Raw genomic sequence first — 21,571 nt, 5'->3', positions numbered from 1 at the left:
TATATGAAGCTGCTATGGCATTTCTAGTCTGTTACAGTGGAATGCCACTGAATGAAGGAGACCTTGACACAAAGTATCTGGACTAGGGCTGTTGATTAATTGCAGATAACTCACACGATTAACTCAAAAATTAATCGCAGTTTTAATTGCACTGTTAAACAATAGAATACCAATTGAAATTTATTAAATATTTTGGATGTTTTTCTACTTGTTCATATATATTGTATTCTATGTTGTAATTGAAATCAAAGTGTGTATTTTTTATTACAAATATTTGCACTGTAAAAATGATAAAAGAAATAGTGTTTTTCAATTCACCTTATACAAGTTCTGTAGTGCAATCTCTTTGTTGTGAAAGTGCAACTTACAAATGTAGATTTTTTTTGTTACATAACTGCACTCAAAAACAAAACAATGTAAAACTTCAGCGCCTGCCAGTCCACTCAGTCCTACCTCTTGTTCAGCTAATCGCTAAGGCAAACAAGTTTGTTTACATTTACAGGAGATAATGCTGCCCTCTTCTTATTCACAATGTTACTCGAAAGTGAGAACAGGCATTTGTATGGCACTTTTGTAGCCAGCATTGCAAGGTATTTACGTGCCAGATAGCTAAACATTCGTATGCCCCTTCATGCTTCGACCGTCATTCCGTAGGACATGCTTCTTCCATGCTGATGACACTTGTTAAAAAAAAATGACTTAATTAAATTTGTGACACAATTCTCCCCCAAGGAATTCAATGTCTCCTGCTCTGTTTTACCTGCATTATGTCATATATTTCATGTTATAGCAGTCTCAGATGACCCAGCACATCTTTATTTTAAGAACAGTTTCACTGCAGATTTCACAAAATGCAAAGAAGATACCTATGTGAGATTTCTAAAGATAGCTACAGCACTTGACCCAAGATTTAAGAATCTGAAATGCCTTCCAAAATCTGAGAGGGACGAGGCGTAGATCATGCTTTCAGAAGTCTTAAAAGAGCAACACTCTGATGTGGAAACTACAGAACCTGAACCACCAAAAAAAAAAAAAAAGAAAGAAAATCAACCTTCTATTGGTGGCATCTGACTCAGATAATGAAAATGAACATCCATTGGTCCGCACTGCTTTGGATTCTTATTGAGCAGAACCAGTCATCAGCATGGACGCATGTCCCCTGGAATGGTGGTTGAAGCATGAAGGGACATATTAATCTTTAGTGCATCTGGCATGTAAATATCTTGTGATTCTGGCTACAACAGTGCCATGAGAACGCCTGTTCTCACTGTCAGGTGAGGTAAACGAGAAACGGGAAGTGCTCAAATGCAAATGAAAACAAACTTGTTTGTATAAGCGATTGGCTTAACAAGAAGTAGGACTGAGTGGACTTGCAGGCTCTAAAATTTTACATTGTTTTATTTTTGAATGCAGTTTTTTTTTTACATAATTCTACATTTGTAAGTTCAACTTTCATGATATAGAGATTGCACCACGGTACTTGTATTAGGTGAATTGAAAAATACTATTTCTGTTTTTTTACAGTGCAAATACTTGTAATCAAAAATAAATATAAAGTGAGCACTGTACACTTTGCATTCTGTTGTAATTGAAATCAATACATTTGAAAATGTAGAAAACCACCCAAAAATATTTAAATAAATGGTATTCTATTCTTGTTTAACAGTGTGATTAATTTTTTTTAATCGCTTGACAGCCCTAATCTGGACCTAATCATAATCAGACTGGAAAAATACTCTCTCTCAGGATGAGTAGGACTCTGTCTTTAGGAAAGCTATGAGCAGCTGACATAGGTGGGTGGATTTTTCATATCCCATTTTTAGAAGACATCAACCACACAACCTCATTTGGTTGTTTTGCTGTCTACAAAAGAGACTTACAGAGTCCAATGAGCAATGTGTAGCAGAACTCCTGCCCAGTTACATGCAGGTTGGAAAACCACTTTGTGGGAGAGATGACTACAGTCTGTATCCACCTTCTTTGTTTCACCACATTTATTTTTCAAACATGGTTAAAGCATTAATTAAGAGCTGTAAATATGTCAAGTTTAAAGTTCTTAAATCAATTTTTAATTGGAACAAAAATGGTTGAAATAGTTCAATTACATTTACTAATGAAAAGTCTTAGTTAATATTTAAACTCATTAATGCAAAATATTTCACTGTAATCCTATTCCTCTGGGAACTATTTGAAAAAAGTATAAAATACTTTTAAAAAGATGAACATTTCTTTGTACTTGTATCTTTAGCTGTTCAGGTGGCTGTCTCAGTCTAAAGAAAAAAAAAGCATTTTGTGGGCTGAAGCCCAAGCATGATAAAATCTGTCAAAAGATTATTTTTAAACAATTATAGGTAAACAGAAAATAAGGGTTGCAAGTTAAAGTGCTCTTTAACTCTTACACAAATTGACAAGTTTTATTTATCTGTATGATTATACCCACACATGTTCTTTGATAAATCATAATTACTTAACAAGGTAGGAAGCTCTGTAATTGAATCAACAGCTGGAGTTGTTCATACAGCTTTTTTTTTATTATGGATCACTGAATCTCATGCATTAAGGATATTTGCATAAATGCATATATGCATTTCTCCTAATCAGTTTGCTACTTTGGAAAACTGAAGTATTATATAGAAAATATTCTAGTCACTGTATCCTGTAATTACAAAGGAGTAAATTGCTAAAAATTGGCTTGTTTGACATTCTGTGCTGCTGATTTCTTAAAAGAAAAATAAACAGTAAAAAGAAAAATAAGTGTGATTCAAAATCTTTAAAAATTCAGGCTAATGAATATCAGTAGCACTCCATTTTTTTCAGTCTATAGACCTTAACTTCATACTAGATTATTTAATACAGCAATTCACATTTCTTAGCTTGTCTTCTCTGCAGTGTTAGCTCAAAGTATAAGTTTAGTGTTGTCCGTACCCAGTTCCCATGCACACATCTCTAGCTTCAGCTAGGTGGGGCGTTTTGATTTGTTAGGGGGTGTGGGTTGGAAGTCCAAATGCTGCTGCTGCTGCTTGAGCTGTAATGCAGTGGGGACTCAGCTACTCTGTTGCTGGTATTTCAAATGCTTTGTGCTACTTGAGTGTTGTTTTGCAGTGTGACTGTTCACAGGAGCTAGGTTAACTTGAGAGCTGTTAACTCCAGTACAGATAATTGAGCTAACACTGCAGCAAAGACAGGCCCTCAATCAACCACCTTCATTTTCTCCCCTCTGGTAGTCTTTTGGACTGTAGTTTAAAAACAACTAACCTCTGAGATGCTGTCAACTAAAGGCTTAATGCCTTGCCATGTTCAGACTTGTAGCCAACATGACTACTCAGATATGGTTGTGACAAACATTACAATGCACTATTTAGGAGATTGCCTGGGAAGAGAGAACCTTCTTTTGGCCAGTGAAAATCCAGTCTTCATTAAGTTTTGTTACTTGAGTAGGATTTTACAGCTATGGTTGGCTGAACAAGTGATTCTTCTGAACAGATTGATCTCATTCAGTTTATGTAAATATATGACCTTTGTTGATTCTGTCTTGAACACTTTTCTTTTGTCCTATTCTCGTAGCTGATTTCTGGTGTTTTGATTGTACAGTGCAGGATGAAAGAAACAATGTTTATGCCTCACAAACCTCTTTCCATAAAACATGAATTAATTCCAACTTTGGAGGACCCTGGAGAGCAGAGTTGATCTGGCAGCACGTGCTGCACATCATCCTCTTCTCCCCCCCCCCCCCCCCCAATGCTTGGCAAATGGCGCCTTGGGTATGTGCCAACACTTTGATTACGCAAGGCTTAGTGTGTCCTAGTTATCTGAACAAAGACAGCTCTAAGGAACATACATATCACACCTAGGTCATATAGTCAGAAAAAGCTATCTCTGACAGAATTGCACTGAGCTGGGATCAGGCTTTCCCCGGTGGTAAGTTGATGTCAGAATTGTCCGCTTCCAAATGATGGCTTGCTTAATGTGCTAAATAAATGTACAGCTGTCAATTAGGAAAACTTGTTACATCACACTAGAGATAAGAAAAGTGGTTAGACTTACCATTTTAAAACATTATTAAAGGTTTTGATTTACAAATTACTCCTATTGAATGCCTTGCAGTAAGATTGGCAAATGTTACCTTTGTATTTGTTGGTTTTCTTTTAATGGATTAAAACAATCACAAAAAATCATGTATTTGGCCTCTTTAATGTTAAAGGTACGTAAATGAGGACAATAAATACATTTTAAGAGAATCCGTGATTGTGTGTGTCTGTAATACACTCACTTCTAGTAGTAAGAGTGAATAGAATGTTTTAAATTAGATTTAATTCTGTGATGAATTATTTTCATTTTATGATTGTGTTTAATGCATTCAGTCATTGAGTACATACGCAAGCATTGTACTTTAAATTTCTCAGAAAGATTATATCAGAAATTGTTACCACAATCACATAGGCAAGTCAAGGACTCTAAAGGAGACAAAATAGTCTTCTGATAATTGTACTATTATAAATTGCTACAAATCAAGCTATTTCATTACTTCAGCTGTAGCACTTGAAAAGATACTTTTTAACATTCAGAACAGAGCCTTCTAGGTAAATCCTCTTACTCAGGATTTGAATTTCTATAGACTGCTGTCTGCCTTGAGGTATTGTATGTCGTCTCTGAACTGCAGCGGCCTCTCCTGCATAACAACTATTTCACACAGCAGTAGACAGCTTCAGTACCGCAATATTTGTGTGAGGTGCAGATGTTTGCTAGCTGCTTCTGTTTGTTGCAGAAATGGGAGTTGGAAAGTAACATGGTGTTTTGTAAATTTTGGTGTTGATGGTAGTAATTTATGGGATTGTTTGTGACTGATTAGCTTAATTTATTAGTATGCATGATTATTTTTTTGTCTGTATTGACTAACTGAAAGGAGACTGTTGTTTATTGTAACCAACTAGAGGTGTAGGGTGGTTCATGTGTGTTTATGTGCTTGAAAGATTGTTGGTTTTGTATATGCAGCATTGTAATAATTGTTTTGCACAAGTGCCTTGTTGTTTTTCTATAAAAATCTATATATCTGTTCTGGATTATCCGTAGTTCTATGGTGTGATTTGCTAAATGGTGCAGTCAGAAATGGATAACGTTTTGGAATATTTGAGATGATGCTGTGGAATTTGAAATTGTAAGGGTGTGTGTGTGTGTGTGTGTGTGTGTGTGTGTTTCCTATTTAGTGAGAATATTCCTGCTGTTTCACTGTGTAGTGTTGAATACGGGTAGATTTAAATGCTGAAATGGGCATTTCTACTTATGCAGTTATCTGTGTGTTCTCACTGGGTCTGATGAACATAACCGTTCTGAAGAGGAACTGCCAAATAAGTGTCAAACATTTCATTTTTGATCTGTTCATTTTGTATAATAGCAAATCTGTACCTTTCTGTTTTATGTTAAACATTAATAGGTGATGATAGTGTCCGTGTAAAATTTAGGCCCTTGCACAGGCCTAAATATACAGGTCTGTTCATCTTTTTCTATCAGAAAAAATGTAAAGGAGACGTTTTGATTAATTTCTTTTAATCATTTTTAAATTGCCTGCTTAGTATTGCTATGGTAACAGACTAAAGGATGTCTCTGTGGCACACAACCTGCATTGCAATGCAAGTGAGAGGAGATTTTAACTTCTCTATCACTGCTGAGCCCTCGAAAAGAAAACAGGCAAGTCTAAACAATAAGCTAATATTAATGTTTTGGTCTGATCTTTTCATTTTATTTTGGAAGGCATGTGTGTCCAGTGTTTTCTGTGTTCTTTTTTTAGTGATTGAATTGTTCAAAAGTATTCATGATGCTGATGTGATAAACTAGGATTTATAATTAATGTTGAGATGACTTTATTTTTGACAACTATTTGTATGCATGGATGAAGTTGACAGAATGCAGTGAGGATGTCTGTTCCATTTATGTATGGCTTAGAGAGCATCCTTGTAATTGAGTGGTGCAGCTCTAGTCTTTATAATTTATCTTGAATTGTAACACTGTAATTGTTTTTTTTAATTGTTTGATTTTAAGCTGGTCATAGATATATCTAAGTAAAAGTCCAGTGTATTATGGACCCTTGTTATAGTATCATTCTTGTGAGTCAAATTCTATTGAGATGTTATTGGAGTGGTATCCTTGTGTTTACAACTATCTTGAAAAGAGGGTGACTGCATCACTTACTTGGAACTTAGTTTTAAATGTTCTTGCTTCATTAATAACAGCTCCTGTTGCTTACCTGCTTGGTACTCTAGACACCAGCAAATAAAATGCCATACTTGCATAGTAACAAGATTACGTATAATTGTTCAGTAGCCTCATTTACATGATTTGTATTTCATATTAAATTTGGATTTAGTCAGTATCTAAACATTGTTACTTGATTTGTAATCCAGATTGTAACAGTATCTTATCGGCTTCATTGAAATTTAGTACTTGCAGTAGGTACCAATATTCAGTAGGCCTTGTACATTGCAGTAAGAAAATATTAATCCAAACTCTACACTGTATATAGGAGATTTGTTTTCTATGAAGTTTCTTGAAAAATGCTGAAGCATTTAGGTTTGTATGCATATTCCATCTATTTTGATACACCCACTTACTCTTAGTTCTCAGTTTTCATGTTAATGCTGTTCATTGAATTAATGTGAAACTTGTACAGTAGAACCTCAGAGTTACAAACATCCCAGGAATGGAAGTTGTTCGTAACTCTGAACAAAAACCGTTATGGTTATTCTTTCAAAAGTTTACAACTGGACATTGACTTAATACAGCTTGAAAACTTTACTATGCCGAAGAAAAATGCTGCTTTTAATCATCTTAATTTAAGTGAAAAAAGCACACACAGTTTCCTTATCTTATAAAAACTTCTTTAAACTTTCCCTTTATTTTTTTAGTAGTTTACATTTAACACGGTAGTGTACTGTATTTGCTTTTTTCCCCCTCTTTTGATCTCTGCTGCCTGATTGCGTACTTCTGGTTCTAAATGAAGTGTGTGGTTGACTGGTCAGTTTGTAATTCTGGAGTTCATAACTTTAGGTTCTACTGTAAAATGATTGGCCATGTCTAAACTTTCTTGTAGACAAACTTTATTACTTTGATTGTTTGGCTTCCCCTCTGGAAAAGGGAAATGCTTAAGAAATAAATTCACAGTTTATATATTTTTTAAATGAAATCTTATAATATTCGGTACAGTCAGACACAATTCCAAATGTTTTACAGAAACTCTTTTTTTTTAAAATAAAAACTGGGACAATTGATTTCTAAGTGGTTATGAAAATTGTAGCTTTTTATCTGAAGTCATTTATTTTTAATGCTTTAATATCTTGATAAACAGATGAAATGCTTCAAATCACTGTACTTCTGAATCTGTTTTATTTTTCTGTAGTAAATATGCCATTTAATGACTTGCACGGTTATTTGCATGGGACTCTGAAATGGCTATGACTTGGTCTCAGTTGTTGTGAAGGTCAAATAAATGCTTGAACAGATCTTAACCATTCAAATGATGAAGTCATTCTTTTACAAACTTACTACCCTAACTATTTCATAAAATATCTGTTCTAAACTTAATTGTTAGAAGTATGGTCATTTAAGTTCATGAAACATTCTGTAAAATAATTTTACTTTCCTCTAATGAAATATATCTGTTAAAGATAAAATTTCAAAAGATTATATATTAGTTCTTGCATTTCAGGCTAACTGACTCATGTAAAATAGTAGATTTGCTTTCAAATATAAAGATTTGTTTCTGTATTAAAATAATTTCTCTAAATTATGACTATCAAAACCAAGTAAACAATATTAATTCTTTTTCAGCATTTTCAGTTAGCTTTGGTTGACAGCAATCCCTGCACTTTGTCCAATGCGGAAAGTAAGTATTTTTAAGATTTTTGATTTATGTATTTTGTTGCATATATAGAAAAATGCCATATATACAGAGCTACAACTGTTTTTAACTTACCTCTTTTAAAATGGCAGTTTTGGACAATGAGTACTTTAGGAATTTTCCTCATAGAATTGTTGAAGCTGGTGACACAATCTGATGTAGGTAGCTATGGTTACCCAGGCTGCATAAATGAACATGAAACCAACTACTGTGATTAGTTTGTATCAAATATAGATGTGCCAATGGAATTATAGAATTACTGTCATCTTAGTAAATGTATGAAATAGTGATCCAGGAGGGTCATACCTCATCAGTGTCTTTGAAGAGCTAAGGTTTGGGGAGGAATTGCTTTCTTTTTGTTGTACACAGTGTTTGTCATATCTTATAGTTTTAAAAAGAAACTCTATACATCTAGTCACTTTCTTTTTTATTATAGAAATATTTTAATGCAATTGTAAAAATCCTATATTATACATAAGAATGATACAATATTAAAGTAAGACAAATTATCTTTTTCATTATTGGATAAGATAAAATTTGGTTAAGTTGCTGTTTTATCTCACTTCAAAAGCATTAATTTAGTTCAGAAACATTTCTACATTTCTTCACAATCTTCCATTTGAACATGGATGAAATTTACAATGTACAGTTCTTCTTTGAGTGCTTGCATGTGTCCATTTCATTCTAGATGTGTGCATGACAGTGCACCAAAGCTGGAGAATGTTTTCCCATACCAGTACCCCTCAGGGCAGTGCACGCACCCTCATGCCAGTAGCCAAGGTTAAAAAGGGGTAGAGCTGTCTAACCACCCCGCCCACCCCCTGCAGTTCCTTCTCCTCACCTGTGGTCACTAGTTGCGGGGTGTGTGTGTATGTGTGTGTGTTCTGAGAGAGAGAGAGAGAGAGAGAACTTCTCAAGCTCTTTCCTCTTCTGTTTAGGAAAACTTGAGGTTTTTGTATTGTAAATAATTAGTTTAGTACAGTTGTAGTTATAATTTCCATTAGTGGTACTCATCATGAAAAAATTCTTGGTTCTTATCTTCTTTTCCTTTGAGGTTTTAGCTCAAAACTGGGGCATGCCTAAATCCGTGGGATTTAGGTGGTGTTGGGGCTGTAACAAAGCTACGACGGTCAGCTATCCTCACTCCACTGTTTAAAGTCTTTGGGAGAAAGGCACTTGAGGCATAAATGCACCGTCTGTAGTGGATTTAAGACCAGGGCTAAGAAGTTGAGAGAAGTTCAACGTAAGAGAGATCCTGATGAAAGCAGCTTTGTGCCACCCAGCCTCTTGTTACGTGGGATTCAAACATGACTCCATCTCAGAGCATACCACCATACTTCTTGGTGGCATCCCCACATCACAGAGAGTCAAAGAGAAGATATTATTCTCTATCTCTGATACTGCACAAACAGCAGAAAAAATCTTCCTCTTTGAGGGCTAGGTACCTAACAGACTAACACCAGATGAAGACCAGTACTGAGGTTAATGCAGAGTCATCTCCTGCTAGGACCTTCCAGTACCTCATTCTAACAATGTAGAGTCATTGACTGCAGTGGTATTATTGAGACCTACTCCATTGCCAGGACCTTCAGAGGCATCAGCTTCTATACAGAGGATGCCTGAGGCATACACAGTGGCCAGGGATCTCCTGTGTCTATCGGTGCTGGACCTCACCACTGACGTAGGATGTGGTCCGGGAATCGACTGTTCTTACCACAGAGGCCTCAGTACTGAGACCTTTCATCTCCACCTGCATGTTCAGTGCCATGTGGGACTGAATCTTTGTTAGTACTGTCAGGGTATGGAAGTGCTATTGTGCAGCAGGGCAGATGTATGGTTCCTTCAGGAGGAAAGCTTTGGATGCTTTTTCCACTGCCCCTAACTGTAACAGACTGAACTTCTTGAATTAATATAGTCTTGTGAGAATGGCCCCTGAACAGAGATAGGGAGGGGGAGAAATAGAGGTAAATTGCAGTATATATTCCAGTTCCACTGTGCTGAGAACTCTGCTGCCAAAGGGAGAAGAAATTAGGATGAGTGGTGAAGGGAGTCTGTGCTTGGGTGAAGGGAGTCTGTTCTCACTATTTTCTCATTCCAAAGTCCAAGGGAGGCCTCAAACCTATTTTAGACCTACAAACCACAACAGATACATAAAAACTGAAGTTTTGTGTGGTTACTTTAACATCATTTCACAAAGGATTTCTTTCTGGATCTCCTCCTGTATTTGTCTGTACTACGACATTGCTGCAGCTCCACTATCTCACAGAATTTTAGCACACTCTACAAGAGCGCAAGTAGCATTGGTTGCTTTCTTGGTTTACGTTCCTTGGTTTACAGGGTTGCAGCTTGGTCATCTATTATCCCATCCCTAGACTACAATTTTTAAAGGATGCCTAGTTCCATGTGGCCATTCACCAGAGCCACTGAAGGTTTTTTAGATTTGTTACAGCAGATGTTTATCAGTTTATGGTTCTCCCTTTCAGCCTGTCATCAGCCCTTTGAGTCTTCACAAAGTGCATGGCAGTGGTTGTGGCACATCTCAGGAAGGCAGGGGTCCAGGTGTACCCATGTCTGGACAGCGGGTTGGTTCGAAGTCAGTCCAGACAAGTAACAATGGCCATTGGGAAAATCCAATTTGTCTTCCACTTGTTGGGCCTGTTGACCAGCAAGGACAAATCAGCTCTTTTCCATGTACAGAGAATCAAATTCATAGGAGAGGTTCTTGGCTCGACCGCAGTTGGTGTATTTACCTCAGGCCAGGTTTCAGATGATACTGTAGCTATGCAAAAACCTCAAGGCATATACTGTACGATAGAGGAATTGCCTGAAAGCTCTAGGTCACATGGTGGCTTGTACATATATAACTCACAATGCCATATGTCACTTCAGAGTCATGCAGAGGTGGTTGAAGTCTCTCTACCATCCCTCTTATTATCCACTGGACATGCTGACTCACATACCTGCAGGTGTTTGGTCATCCCTGGAAGGACTGTGCCAGTGTGTGCCATAGGATTCATTTTACCCCAACCTTGCCCTCCATGACCCTAATCACAGATGCTTCATGTCTCAGTTGGGGAGCTCACCGAGGGGACTTTCAGACTCTGGGTCTCTGGTCAGGTCAGGATCTCCTTTCCACATAAATGTATGAGCGTTTCCAACTATCCACCTGGACAGTCAGCTCTTCCTTCCTTCTTTGATAGCATCTGCCTGGCCCCACCAACATTAGTCCTCAAACCTGTTGAGCCTTTTGATTTGAGATACTATACCTCTCCCTGAGGTCTCGGGTACGGTTTCACAGAACCATGGGCACACTACCTCCCAGCCCACTTAGCCTACACTTGATTGTTTGGATGCTCAATAGTTAGTTCCCCATGAAGCAGTCTGTTCCCTGGGGGTGCAAAATGTTCTTTAAATAGCAGAAAACCCTCCATCAGTTATAGTTACCTCAAGAAATGGAAGAGGTTCTCTGTGTGGCCCCTTCACAGGCTCAGTTCACCTGATTTTGGATTATTTGCTTCACCTCAATGAAAAAGGACTTTCTGTCAATTCCTTCTGGGTTCATCTGGCAGTTGCCTCTGCAATCTGATCTGCTGTAGAAAGAAGATCTGTTTTTTCCCAACCCTCTGATTGTTAGATTTTTAAATTTTGGACAAGTTTTTCCCACCTGTTAGGGCCCAACATCATCCTGGGATCTGACTTTGGTTCTGTGGGTTTTAATAGGGCCCCCTTTTGAACCTATAACTATCTCCTCGTTTTCTCATCTCTCAATGAAAGTAGTATTTCTGGTGGCTATTTTTTTGGCTAGAAGGGTAGCAAAACTTCAGGCTTTGCTTATACCTCCTTATACGGTGCTTTATGAAGATAAAGTTAGTTTGTGTCTACATCCCAAATTTCTTACTAAAATTGTGGTAGACTTGCATCTAAATTAGCCTGTATACTTACCAACCTCTTTTCTGAAACCTTCCTCTCACAAACGTGGAAAAACTCCATACTGTGTATGTTCATAGGATGTTTGTCTTTTACCTGGACAGGGCTACAGAGTTAGGTTGTCTCTGCAATTATTCATCTCCTTGGCTGACCGGATGAAGAGGCAGCCTGTCACTTTGCAGAGGATTTCTTCCTGAATCTCCTCCTGTATTAGTCTGTGCTACAATATTGCTAAAATTCCACTACTTCGGAGTTTTAGCGCATACTATGAGAGTGTAAACAGCATTGGCTTTATGGGTTACATTCCTATCAGTGATGTTTGCAGGGCCGCAAAGTTGGTCATCTGTTAATATGTTCATCACTCATTATGCTCAATAAACAGGTCTCATGAGATGATGCTAGATTAGAGAGAGTGGTGTTGCAGTCCTTGTTTAGACTCTGATACCCCCTTCCATCTGGAACTGCTTGTGAATCAACTAAAGTGGAAGTGTGAGCACTCAGACAAAAAAAAAGGTTACATACTTGTTTCGTAACTGTTGTTCTTTGAGTTAAGTTGCAAGTGACAATTGCACGACCCACTCTCCTTCTCCTATACATTGAAGTCACATTCTGCCCTTGTATATGTGCATGAGTGGGTAGAGGGCGCATGAGCTGCCCTGAGCGCTACTGCTGTGGAAACAAGTTCTCCCACTTAGGTGTATGTAGGTGTCTCATACGTAAAGTGGAATGGACATGTGCAACACATCTTGAACTGTTACCAAACAGATATGTATCAGTTTTTTACTGATGCAAATGAAAATTTAATCAAAAAATTAAGAAAAATATTTATAGAAGTTTTCTCTACAACCTGTTCTAAACAACTGGTGTGCTTTCTGGGCAAAAATAAAAGCATTGTCAGCTGTCAGTCAGGAGGCTAAGTATACTAGAAAGTCCTCTCCAAAGTTTTTACTTTTCAGGGCTGCCTGCAGACAGTTGGAGAGTTCCCACCTAAATCTGATCTTTGGGTTTTTTGTTCATTATTTTCTATGAGCAGTGTGATCCCTTATTGTATATTTTATATGACCTATACTGCCAATTTTCTCAATGTTTCCAAGTTCCTTTGAGGGTTTTTGTTTTGTTTGGTTTGGGTTTTTTTGCTTGCTGGTGTGCCACATATGAATGCCTTTTCCCAGTACTATTAGGCAAAATGCCCAAAAGGCCTAAGAACGGAAATTGAAGAGGCAGTGAAACATACTTCATTCTTCAGCCCTTGGTGGAAGGATGATTATACACTTTTGGACTCCAGAGTTCTTTTGCATTCTTCAAGGTACCCTTTCCCCAACTAGTGTTACAGGAGTGTAAGAATCTCCTTTATCACCCTCTTTGCCCTTCCAACTGACCTGTCTGAATAGCAGCATTACAGTGACTCCCTGCTTACCTGAAATTCGGCTGTTTCAATTCGGCTGTTTCCCCTCTATTATTCAGATTGTTTTTAATATAGCATCCTCCATTTCTCTCCTCAGTATGGTGGTAATTCATTTTGTGGTTTCCCATTGAATGGAGAGAGAGCGAGTGCTAATTCCAGTTGAAATAGATTCCTCCCAAGAAAAGGAGCAGCTCTCAGACGGAGAATGAGAAGTTGCATTAAAATACTTGAAAACTCTTTTTTTTCCCTTGGGAGTTTTTCAAATGTATGCTAAGAATTTGTCATATTTATGGAGAGTGGTAGAGCTCTCCAAAACCAAAGCTGAAATATTTTCTTGCTCCATGCAAAAAAGACATGGTTATCTCATTTGATGTGTCATATGTGATGTAAGATGAACAAAAACCAGCTAGCAAGAGATATAGATTAAACTAAGACACAAATTAAGTATAAAATTCTGAAGAATAATCTGTTCCCAGAGCTACAATGAGGTACCTCCTCTCTGGTTAAGGACATAATAGTTCAGAGGGAGATTAGCCTCTTCCCACCAAGGACCCAAGCAGGTAACTCAAGAACTTTGAATCATCTGTGCAAACGTCTGTCATTGATTTCTTTTTCCAAAATTACAGTGTAGTGGGATTTGTCTTGATCGTCAACAGGAACTAGAAGAGCCTAACTCACAGATGAACATTTACTCACCCGTTAATCCTGATGAGCTGTGCTCAAGTCTTTCAGAAGAATTTTTGCTCAAATTACAGTACGTGATTGGCAAGGGAAAATCCTTTCTGACACTTTCCAGCAGCCAGTTCCTTGGCCTTGTTAGGAATGATGATGCAGTGCATAGCAGTAGACCATTGGTGAGGATCTAAGTGAAACATAAAGACTTCTACTGGATATTTTGGGCAATTTCCAGGAAGAACTGTTGAAGTTATATTTTTGTGATCATATCTCAGTTCCTTACCTGGTGGTTCTGAGAGAACATTATTTTAGGAGTATCTTCCATATCCTTAAAAAACTGTTTTGGATGGATTCCAGTCTGTTGATGTCAGAAAACATTTAAACAGTGGCATACCTTCTACACATTAAGGCATGCTACTTTTCCAGGGTTGGCACTCCTGGTAATCAATCCAGGCAATGTACATTACAGAGGTACTGAACACCAAAGCAGACTAGCTAAATTGGATGGTTTTTTAAATGGTGGAGTGTTCAGTTTACACACAGTGGATTTCTGACCTGATTGTAACAAGGAAGGGCAAGCATGATCTGTGGGAGTACATCTACACTACCAAAAAACCCCTTGCGGCAGCGATTGAGTCCAGGTTAACTGACTAGGGCTCACGCTACATGGCTAAAAATAGCTGTGTAGATGTTTGTCTCCCCTTCCTCCCCCCCCCCCCCCCCCCCCGCTGCCACCAGATTTCAGAGCCAGGCTCCAGCCGGAGTGGGAACATTTACACTGCTATTTTTAGCCCTATAGCCTGTCAGTTGACCTGGATTCTGAGACTCGCTGCTGCAGGGGTGTTTTTTTGTTTTGTTTTGCAGTGTAGACATACCCCTTTGTACCTGTGTTAGATTTCAGGATGGGATCACCCATAGAGGCCTCTAGAGGGGTTAGACAAAATTAGGCACTGATGCATATACAGCAAAACTGAATCTGATTAAAGCTTAAATTTATAGATAGCTTTGATAGGATCCTGGTAGTGAATTATATAATACTCCAGATGTTTACAGTGAAAAGATTTAAAGTATAGATACTTCTGATAAATTTACAGGGTAAAGGAATCTGTATTTAGATACCACAGGGCAGATGGATTCCTAAGATCTCTAAACATTCACAGATGTCCTAAATTGAATCTGAATATTGTATTGCATCTACTTTTACAGAACCTTTTTGAGCTTATTAAGAAGTTTTGATTACGTTTATATACTAAAGTGGCTGCCATAGTCATAATCATTTCAGCCAGGAGGGTTTCTGAATTTAGGGGCCTTATCGTTCAAGCCACAGTATGAATATTCTACAAAGGAAAAATTGTTCTCTTAGGAGCAAATCTTACAAAATCCATAGGAGTTCAAAGTGTGTCTACACTACAGCTAAGAGCATGCTCCCCACCTACGGTACACAGACACATGCTAACTCCGCTCAAGCTACTCAGTAAAAGTAGCAACCTTGCTGCATGTAGCACGAGCAACAGCTCAGGCTAGCGGCTTGAGTACAAACCCACCCAAGCCCATTGGGTAAGTACTTAGGTAGCTAGCTCAGGCTGCCACTGTGCTACCCCCAGCTACACTGCTGTTTTTGAGCTAGCACATCCGTCTACTTGAGCTGCAGTGTAGTTGTACCCTAAGAATCCATCTAACCATCTTGCTGCAAGAAACTGTCTAACCAGCTTTACATCCAAAACGATGCCACTTGACAAGGACAGGCTTGTGATAGAAAGAGAGATGAGAAAATACTCATTGAAAGCATCAAGAATATTCATAAAAACAGTACTTATTTTTGATTTTTATAGCTCTCAGTACAGGCGAAAGAAGATATTCAAGGACACAATAGAGAGGGCGTTCAAACAGCATATGTTTGACCTTCAAGCAAATTCTATGAGAAATACAGCATTTCCTGAGGTGGAAGAAGTTCAACAATCACTAAATTAATATGCAGGCCAGCCTGCCAGCATACTTTCTCAAAAAAAATCCCCAAACCTCAGTTGTCACATTAACTGATACATCCTTCAGCCAGAAGATGCTTCACATTGTTGTGGACCAGTGATTTCAAATGATGTATTTGGAAGAAAGTATTTGAGACGTTCTTTCCTTCCTTTACACTCCCATACCCAGTGTTTGATTGTGTTTTTGCTGGGATGCTCATTACTGGCCTCTTCTTAATTTAGGAATTAATACATTCGGGGTGGGGGGGAGAGAGAGAGGGGAATGAGCTTACCTGTTTTTTTTTTTTTTCTACAAGATGTCTGAACATCCATCCATTTCTCCTTTTCTCATTTTAATTTTGAGAGAGAAAATACAGTATTGGGGTGGCAACATACACTGTGAAGGGGTGGGATGAATGGGCTTTACAGCATCAACAACGTTAGCAACAGCTTTGACACTGCTTTTGTTTTTGCTGCCCAACTAGTAATAACTAAATTGCTAGCACTGCTGAGTTATTATCCCATTGAAAATTAGCAGGTAAATGAAACTTTCCTTTCAAAATTTCTTGCTCTACAAGTGGGAGAATACAGAGGAAGGTTTGTTTGCCATCCTTATGGCATACTGAGTTATTTGAGGGGGAAAGTGATGATAAAGTAGTGCGTTGTTAAATGAAAATTGATGTTAAATCGTAACATGAAGTTTCCAGTGTCTTGTGTTATGTGGATCTTTCTAAATTGCAGTAATTTAGAGGGTAAAATGAAATTTCCATGCTGAATATTATCCTTGTGTAAAATACCAGCCTGGTGGAAAAGTGAGAGTTGAGCTTGGATTCTGTGTAGTGAAAGATGATACTCAGTTTTATAGCGATACTTGAAGTGGAAATGTTAGGGGTTTTATTTGCTGGTGTACTGAGTGATCTTTTCAGCCTGTCATGCTCTGAGTAATGCTGAGCTGTTTTTCAGCAAGTTAAAATTAAAGTTGTTTTAATGAGCCAAATTTTTTCTACATTATGTACGAGCATTTCTCTAGTACTATAAGTTATGAGATACTGTAAATTAGAGCTCAGAATGAGCAACTGGGCAATAGTTTCTTAGTTACCAAGGCAGTAAGGATGACGGACAACTGTCATTAGTGATTAACGTTCATTTAGTTTACTATATTTGTTCTATCCTTCTGACTTACACCGACAAATTTTGTTAAGCAGTATATTTCATCTATATTGAATATAATGATTGGATAACTTAAATATGGTGTTTTAATTTCTATGTTATGTTTATTCCCTTAAAGGGCCCAATCTGGCATAGTGCTGGGTGCTGTGAATGCCCTTTGAAATCAGTCCTTGTGGGAGTAGGCTTCAATGCTGTAATTACGCTAATTCTCCCATAGAGAATATGCGTTTTTCTTTGTGAGCCTGGAAGGTGAAATAAAAGGGGCATGAGGCTTTTTTTTTTTTTTTTTTTTTGGTGGTTTTAAAAAATGTAAAAGAGCCTAAAGTTATTCTTTTAAACCTAAAAATGGTTTCTGGGCTGTTTAAAAACAACAACAACAAAAAACTTGTCTTTTCTGTAACACTGATTTGGGTACCTAATAAAATTGTCATCACGAGACTAAAAACTGAGCACTTGAAAGAGGAAGGAATATCTTAATGGGATTGACTATTTAAAACTTTTAATTCTTGTCTAGCACCTATTAACTCTCATTGCCTGAGGGAAAGCATATCTTTGTTAAAGATTCAGCTCACTTCCCCCTTCTTCTCTAAACCTTGTCTGTATTAGAATTTAAACGGGAGATGTGCTTGCTAACATATTGTGGGTCTAGTGTAAAGTAGGAACGCTGCCTTGAACATGTGTTCTTCTGATCAAGTTAAAGCCTTAGTGAGGAGCCTAGGTTGAACTCCAACACCTGAGTATGTGTTAAACTAAGTATACATTGCTTGTCTGTACTAAACTTTTAGAATGTTCAGGGTATGTTTACATCACAAACTAAATTGTAATGATGACAGGCACACCTGCATTAGCTTTAATTTAGCTAGTGCAGCTAACAGTAGCAATGAGGATGTGACTAACGGGTCTAGGCAGCTAGCCTGTGCTTAAATCTGTGCTATTGTTTCCCCTGCTAGCTAGATTAAAACTACTGCAGATATGCCTATCTGCGCTATAGTTGCACCTGAATTTCCAGTGCAGATGTAGCATCAGCCTTTTATTCTAGTGTAGATAAGGCCTAAGAGTGCCCATGCATATACTTGAGGTACCACCCCATCCCCAAGAAGTCTTTCAACAAAACTAGGGAAGATCAGACTTCGATACTGCTGATATTTCTAAGGTAAAGAAACAAGCAGGACAAAAACATGCAAACTCTTTCTGTAAATCATGGGGGGAAATCATTTGTGAGTCATCTTTAAAGAATAAATAGCATAGCTTTAGGAATAAATGCAGGGATTTATGATGTTATATTTGAGCTTATGTTGATGATTTCATTAGAAATAACTTATTTTTTTAGAGTCTGTTACTCTGCCAATATTTTTAAAGAAACTTTGTATCTATACTGTAAGACCAGGAATAATTGTGTTAGTCTTAAGTTATTTTATTGTATATAGTAAGTTATTAGAGCCTTTAAAGTGAAGAGATACTGGGACCTGGAAACTGGCCTTCCCCCACCTATCCTTTTACACAGCAGTGGTCTCCATAACACAGCCCTCTAAACTGATAAACTAATTACTAATTAAGGGCTGGATTCACCAGTTCAGTTTGACTGCTTTGCCTTGCCCTGGTGATGCAAAGCAGTTGTAAACTCAACTATTGGTGCACTCTGGCTGCTTTATGCTGTTCTGAATACCAGTGAATCTGCTGTTAAATTAAGTTTTTAAAAAATTAAGGTTGACAGAAATATTTCATAGTAGCGTTCTCTTTGGATTTCTTGTTTAGTATTCATGTACGAGATTTTAAATAATTTTAAAAAAACCAATATTCCTTAACAGAAAACTAGATGAAAATTGATTTTTGTCTCCTCAATATGAAATAGCCCCTCTGTTTTGGGGATAAAATAAAAATTAAGACAATTTTTAGCGAGTTAATGTACACTGACTTTCAGTTAAAGTTTCTAAAGGATGTTTATCATATTAACTGAGGCTTGTCTACACTGGCACTTCATTGGCAAAACTTTTGTTGTTCAGGGGTGTTACAAAAACACACACACACCTGTCCCCCTCTCCCCCCCCCCAATGACAAACGTTTTACCGACAAAAAGCACCGGTGTGAACAGTGTTTTGTCAGTGGAAGCGCGCTCCTGCCTACACAGCCGCTGCCGCTCGTGGTGGGGTGGAAGTGTTTTGTCGGCAGGAGAGCTGTCTCCTGCCGACAAAAAGCAGCCACACAGGGGTGCCTTTTAGTGGCACAGCCGTATTGCTAAAAGCCTCATAGTGTAGCCATAGCCTTACTGAGCATAATCCACAGTCAGAACTCGTGTGTTGAGTGACGTAGTCTTTGGCCTACTAGATTTTTTTAAATAAGATTTTTTTTTAAATGTTAAAATATAGATTTATGTGGATGCTTCAATTATGGTAGTTCTGGTTATTAATTTTCTTTAAATTATACATACTTTACATATGTTTTTTCTCACTAGCACTTAGTTGCTTCATAGCTTGGGGGGAGTGATTTGAAGTTGTATTTGGTGAAAATAATAGTTTTCTGCAAATCAAAATAGTTTTAGGGAATGGAATTTGGTTTTGCTTTGTTGGGTGGTGGATAATTATCCCCTGAAAAATGTATGTGAAAATTTACTTAACATAAAACAGCTTATTCATAAACACATAGAGTAAATCTTTTTTAAAAAAACAAGCAAACAAACAAACAAACAAAAAACTTCCTAGCCAATCAGCCATCAGCAGAGTTGGGGGATGGACTGGCCCAGGATGTTTGGCATCTTACTATTATGGTGGTAGGGAGTTAGAATTCCCTTAGATGCATGCATGCATACTAAGGATGCTAAAAGCATTTTGACCTGTCTAGTCAATTGTCTGTAGTTTTACATGGCTCAGTGGAAAAATGACCTTTTTATGCTAGACTGTCTTCTGAAATAACTGATGCTGTGTTATTTTGAAAGCTGAAACTTCCAGATTTCCTAAGACAAATAACAGTTTTAACTATTTGAGATACTGTGCCTTAAAATCAAATTCAGTTGCTGAATCAGGGCCTTTTGAGGGTAGGTGCATGCACTAAGTCTAGGAATAGGGGATAAGAAGCTTGTGTGCTTGTGCAGAGAGAATGTGTATGCTTTAGTGCATATAACATATTTTTTCTGGTCTGAGATCTATCCAGTCAGCTCCACCACTAATTAAATAGTAGCAGAAAAAAAATATTGGCTTGTTTCTGATTGGCTTATGTATTGAAAATATTACAACATGGTGCTGTTATGCATTTTCTCCATGAGAGACAGGTAGCTACTTTTGTTTTTGTTAAATTTGGTGTAATTTCAATAAGGTTTGTGGTACTGTGTCTGATTTACAAATTCAAGTTCAGGTTTTTGCATTGTTTGTATGCAAGCATAATGCTGTTATTGGAGCACATGTTCATATTTCACCAATGCTACTGTCAGATTTGAAATCACTGATAAAATTTATTTGGAAATAAACCTTAACTCATAACAAATTACTTATGTTTTTAAAGTGTTTAATATTAAACTATTTCGTTCTTATTAAATGTCAGTTTTTATCATAATTAATTATTTTACTTTCCCACTTTTACAGTTCAGTTTCACATTGCCCACTTATATGAAATCCAGGTAAGTGTTAAGCTTTTTGTATTTTTGATGACGTATAGTCAGTGTATTATATAATCAGTTTGTGAAATCCAGCCCACTAGTGACACTTTTATGAATGAAAGTTAGGCACATGCTATGTGAAGTTCGCATCAACTTATGTTCATTAAGAAAATAATTATAATGGACGAACAGCTCAGGAAATGTAATTTGTTGTGGTAAATTCAAAATATTGCACATATGAGTCCAGCTAGCTATTTTTTCTTAATCTTTGTATTTGCCAGTTCCTAAATACACTGTCAGTCATTTTCAGGCAAGAACTAAACTTGAATTATTGGCTGAAATTTCTTTGTGAAATTTAAATTGACTTTCAATACAGTAGTTCCTAAAACAGTTGCCAGATGCTCTAAGGCTCCATATGTGTGAACACATAGACCTAAAGACACCTAAAAATGAGGTTACTGCCAGATAAGATGAGTCATCATCTGCAGACTATAAAGTTATGCTGTTATGAATTCTGGGCCAAATTCTGCCCTCAGAGTTTCCTCAGTAGGCTTTTGGTAAGGTATGGACAGCTTATCCACCAATTTGAATGAAGATGCTAGGGTGCAAATAAATGTAACACACTAGCTATTAAGAATACCTTCAAAGTGTGGTGTAATTTGAGTGAAAACATAGTCACACAATGTGAATTGTACACTTTCTATTTGGTATAGATGTAGATACTAGTTGAAAAAAAAACAAGAAAAAGATGTGTCCTGAAGAACACAGATAAATTGAAAACAAAAGCTATTATAAACAAAATGGTGCCAAGTAAATTCTGTGCTTTCCTCAACTAAAGGATAAAGTAAATGTAATTGTTGTGGGGGGAAGCATAAATTGACTTTGTTTTGTGAAAGTTAAATAATTTTTAAAAAAAATGTATATTTTGTAAATAAAACATCCAGACCCTC

The 21,571-nt window shown here is 37.3% G+C and overlaps 1 protein-coding gene across 13 annotated transcripts in view; it reads left to right on the top strand.

Moving 5' to 3' along the window:
• Nucleotides 1-21,571, top strand: part of KDM6A (lysine demethylase 6A) — a 294,383-nt gene that overhangs the window by 178,027 nt on the left and 94,785 nt on the right. For 10 of the 13 annotated variants that reach the window (XM_005301785.5, XM_024107564.3, XM_065578489.1 and 7 more), the window contains 2 exons: nucleotides 7,822-7,876; nucleotides 20,608-20,642. In XM_005301785.5, the coding sequence (XP_005301842.1) occupies nucleotides 7,822-7,876; nucleotides 20,608-20,642 (90 nt within the window). Of the gene's footprint in view, nucleotides 1-4,701; nucleotides 5,686-7,821; nucleotides 7,877-20,607; nucleotides 20,643-21,571 lie in introns of those variants that run through there. The other 3 variants (XM_065578499.1, XM_065578495.1, XM_024107566.3) reach the window with 2 other exon arrangements.

Source organism: Chrysemys picta, chromosome 1 (assembly GCF_011386835.1).
Source record: "Chrysemys picta bellii isolate R12L10 chromosome 1, ASM1138683v2, whole genome shotgun sequence".
Classification (NCBI taxonomy): Eukaryota; Metazoa; Chordata; order Testudines; family Emydidae; genus Chrysemys; species Chrysemys picta.
The sequence above is the reverse complement of the archived record's forward strand: the minus strand, read 5'-3'. Positions and strand labels throughout refer to the sequence as shown.